The sequence below is a fragment of the Rhincodon typus genome, chromosome 46 (assembly GCF_021869965.1).
Source record: "Rhincodon typus isolate 14 chromosome 46, sRhiTyp1.1, whole genome shotgun sequence".
Classification (NCBI taxonomy): domain Eukaryota; kingdom Metazoa; phylum Chordata; class Chondrichthyes; order Orectolobiformes; family Rhincodontidae; genus Rhincodon; species Rhincodon typus.
This window is the reverse complement of record NC_063377.1, coordinates 6,110,788-6,114,776: the sequence shown is the minus strand read 5'-3', so window position 1 is coordinate 6,114,776 and position 3,989 is coordinate 6,110,788. Positions and strand designations below refer to the sequence as shown.

General features: G+C 54.4%; 1 protein-coding gene across 1 annotated transcript in view; it reads right to left on the bottom strand.

Moving 5' to 3' along the window:
- The window catches only part of prcc (proline rich mitotic checkpoint control factor), a 26,126-nt gene that overhangs the window by 7,646 nt on the left and 14,491 nt on the right, over positions 1–3,989 (bottom strand). Inside the window, exons 3-4 of the mRNA XM_048620286.1 lie at positions 2,976–3,096; positions 299–892 (exon numbers count right to left, since the gene is read on the bottom strand). Coding sequence (XP_048476243.1) covers positions 299–892; positions 2,976–3,096 — 715 coding nt within the window. The remainder of the gene's footprint in view (positions 1–298; positions 893–2,975; positions 3,097–3,989) is intronic.

Genomic DNA, 3,989 nt, shown 5'->3' with positions numbered 1-3,989 from the left:
GTCCCCCGCCAACCCCAACACCCAGCCCTTCAGTATCACCCCCGAGCGCTCCTGTGTCCCCCGCCAACCCCAACACCCAGCCCTTCAGTATCACCCCCGAGCGCTCCTGTGTCCCCCGCCAACCCCAACACCCAGCCCTTCAGTATCACCCCCGAGCGCTCCTGTGTCCCCCGCCAACCCCAACACCCAGCCCTTCAGTATCACCCCCGAGCGCTCCTGTGTCCCCCGCCAACCCCAACACCCAGCCCTTCAGTATCACCCCCGAGCACGCCTGTGCCCCCGCCCCGGCAGCACTGACCTGGTAATATGGCAGGGCAGTCTGCTCTGTGCCGGGCCCGGTGAACTCCGCCGGATATTGGTTCCCGAACTCCAGCCCGGGGCCGGGTGGGAAGCCGCTCTCGCTGCCCCCTGGCGCCGGGGCGGTGCTCCGGTTAAACTCCAGTGGGGCATCGGCCGGGTTGAGGGGGTTGGGGGGCACGGCCGGAGCCAGAGCCGGGATTGGGCCCTCACCCCCTGTCAGGCCACCCGCCGACAGCTCGCTCCTGGTTTCGGACAGGGAGAAGAAGCTGACCGCCTGCTGGTCCTCCTCGTCTCCCTCGCCCCTCTCTGCCTCCACTTCCTCCTCCTCCTCCTCCTCTTCACTTGCCTCCTCATTCATGATGTGTTTGGCCAACTGCTTGGCAGCATTCTTCGAAGCTGCCTTGATGGCAGATGGTGATGGGGTGGTCATCACTGTGGCCCGCGGTGCCCCCTTGGGCTGCCCACTGGCTTTTGCTGCCGGCCTCTGGGATTTGGTGAAGGGGTAAGGCAGTAGCGGGCGATCCATCTCCTTCACAGCCAGGTTCCTGGGCTGTGGGAGCAGGGCAGAAAGGCCCAGGCCTGACCCCGAGCCCTAGGGAGGGAGAGAGAGACAGTGAGCAGTGCGAGAGCGCGCACGCGGCGAGAGAGGGACAGAGAGCGAGCGAGCGCGCGCATGCGTGCGAGAGCGAGCGCACGCGCGCAGCACGAGAGAGAGAGTGAGCTAGCGCACGCGCGCAGCGCGAGAGAGAGACAGCGCGCAGTGCGAGAACTCTAACACTTTAAGGACACAAACGAAACAGCGGGGAGCAAGTAACAAAATCTTCAAACGGTCCCAAAAACAAAGTTATCTTAAACCCCCAGAGACCGGTTTTTAAACAGAGCAGCAAAGGGTTACTAACAAAGCCTCAGTGGCATTATCACTGGACTGTTCATCCAGAAACTCAGCTAATGTTCAGGGGACCCAGGTTCAAATCCGATTTGAATTCAATAAAATAAATCTGGAATTAAGAATCAAACGACGAGCGTGAAGCTGTTGCAGCTTGTCGGAAAAACCCATCTGGTTCACTGATGACCCTTAGGGAACGAAACCGCCATCCTTACCTGGTCTGGCCTACATGTGACTCCAGACCCACAGCAATGCTGTCGCATCTCGACTGCCGTCTGGGTAATTAGGGATGGGGCAATAAATACCCAGCCAGCAATGCCCACACCCTGTGGATGAATCAATTCATCAACGAAGAACCAAGGAGTAAATAACCAGCTTGAACAAACTGGACAGTTTTTCCTTTATTAACTAACAGACTCCGTTAACTACGCAGCACTGAGCATGGCTGTACTTCACACGCAAATCCGGAGTGGGTGGGGGGATAGCCTTTCGGTCCATCTGGTCTCCATCATCCAACAAAATCAAGGCTGATCGAATTCCTGTCTTACCTCTAGTTTCCTACCTATTGTTTGATTCCCCCAGCCCTGAAGAAAATCACCTAACTCAGCCTCTGCTGCTCTCTGGAGACAGGAGCTCCACAGACCCATAAGCTTCAGAGAGGAGACCCCTCACCTCTGTTTCAGTTGTAGCCAGAGTTTTAGATTCTCCCACAAACACCCTCACTGCATTGACTCCTCGACATCCTCCATCTGCCTGAAAAAAACCACATCGCAATCTTCCACGTTCCAATGGAAAGCGAAGGAAAACAAGCATTTCCTCGCACGACAATCCCTTCATACCTACAGACAGCTGGACGTGAACTCTTTGTGGACTGCTTCGAACTAGCTCTTAAGAGATCAAAAAGTCTGCATTTTATATGTTCATTCACGGGGCTGGGCCGGCATTCACTGCCCACCCCTAATTGCCCAGTTAAGAGTCAACCACGTTGCAAGTGGGTCTGGAGTCAAATAGAACAGTACAGGCCCTACAGCCCACGATGTTGTGCCGACCTATTATGCTACTAAGATCAAACTACCCTGCATACCCTACATTTTACTATCCTCCATGTGCCTATCCAAGATTCGCTTAGAAGTCTCTAAAGTATCTGACTCCACTACTACCGCTGGCAGCGCATTCCACACACCCACCACTCTCTGTGTGAAGAACCTACCTCTGACATCGCCCCTACACCTTCCTCCAATCACCTTAAAATTATGCCCCATCGCAATAGTCATTTCCGCCCTGAGATAAAGTCTCTGACTATCCACCCTCTCGATGCCTCTCATCATCTTGTACACCTCTACCAAGTCACCGCTCAGCCTTCTTCGCTCCACATGTAGGCCCGACCAGGTAAGAATGGCAGTTTCCTTCCCTAAAGGACATTAGTAAACTAATCAGCAATGGAGTCACGGTCATCATTGGACTCTCGATTTTTACTGCATTCATATTCCACCATCTGCCGCGGAGAGATGTCCCCAGGGCCACCACCTGGCTTTCTGCAATAATAGCTGGGCAATATTACTGCTAGGGCCATCACCTCCCCTATGAGTGACAGGAAAGGTCTAAAGGGCTGAACTGCCTCCTACTGCTGCCCAGCCTGGCCAAACATGTGATTAGAGAGTGGATGGTGAGTGAGTGAGTGATTTAAACCACTGCTTTCCCACCAGCTAGCCCCTCTGCACTGTATAACACGCAGGGTTCACGAAGCACGTATTCCCCCAGCTGTGGACATTCGCACCGAAACACTGACCTGACTGGTCCTCTTTTGCACCGGCTCATCGTCATCAGAGTCCGTCTGGAACAGATAAGGAGGCACAGTCAAACGGTGACAGGTAGAAACCAACCCAACTCGGCCCCAGGCCGTGGCATACCTTAACAACATTACCACACGCAGCCGTGAGCACTGTACAGCCCAAGGACAGGCCATCCAGCCTGTCTATGTTCCACCACAGCCTCATGGCCAAATCAAAGACCCAGCCGTGGCAACGAAGGGAGAGCCGCACTGGCGGAGGGTCGGCGCGGAGGGGGGGGGAGAGCCGCACTGGCGGAGGGTCGGCGCGGAGGGGAGGGAGAGCCGCACTAAAATAAAAAAAGTGCCTAAATTTTGCAGTCATTATTCCAGCAGCTGGCTAGTATAGTGTTAGTGAAACCTCCACATTCTGATGGGCCATTCCCTTCAAGATAAAGGACAACAATTCATTGGCCTTCCCTATTAGCTATTCACAGAATCCCTACAGTGTGGAAACAGGCTCTTCGTCCCAACAAGTCCACATCGACCCTCAGCATCCCACCCAGACCCATCCCCTGATAACTCACCTAACCCGCACATCCCTGGACACCACGGGACAATTTAGCATGGCCAATCCACCCTAACCTGTACATCCCTGGACTGTGGGAGGAAACCCACACAGACATGGGGAGAATGTGCAAACTCCACACATTGGTTCAAAGGTGGAATCGAACCTGGGTCCCTGGCGCTGTAAGGCAGCAGTGCTAACCACTGAGTCGTATGTGGGATAACTGATTATGATTCATGTATATATATCCCCCTCTCTCTCGGTGGGTATATATTTCTCTCTCTCTCTCTCTCAGCGGGTATATATTCCCCCCAGGGGGGTTATTTATTTCCCTCACTCCGGGCCGTATATATTTGCCTCTCCCCCAATAGAAATCTATGACCCTCTCTCCACCTGGAGGGTATCTATGACTTTCTCTCCTCCCAGGCGTATTGATTCCGCCACTCCCCCCAGGGTGCATTTATTCC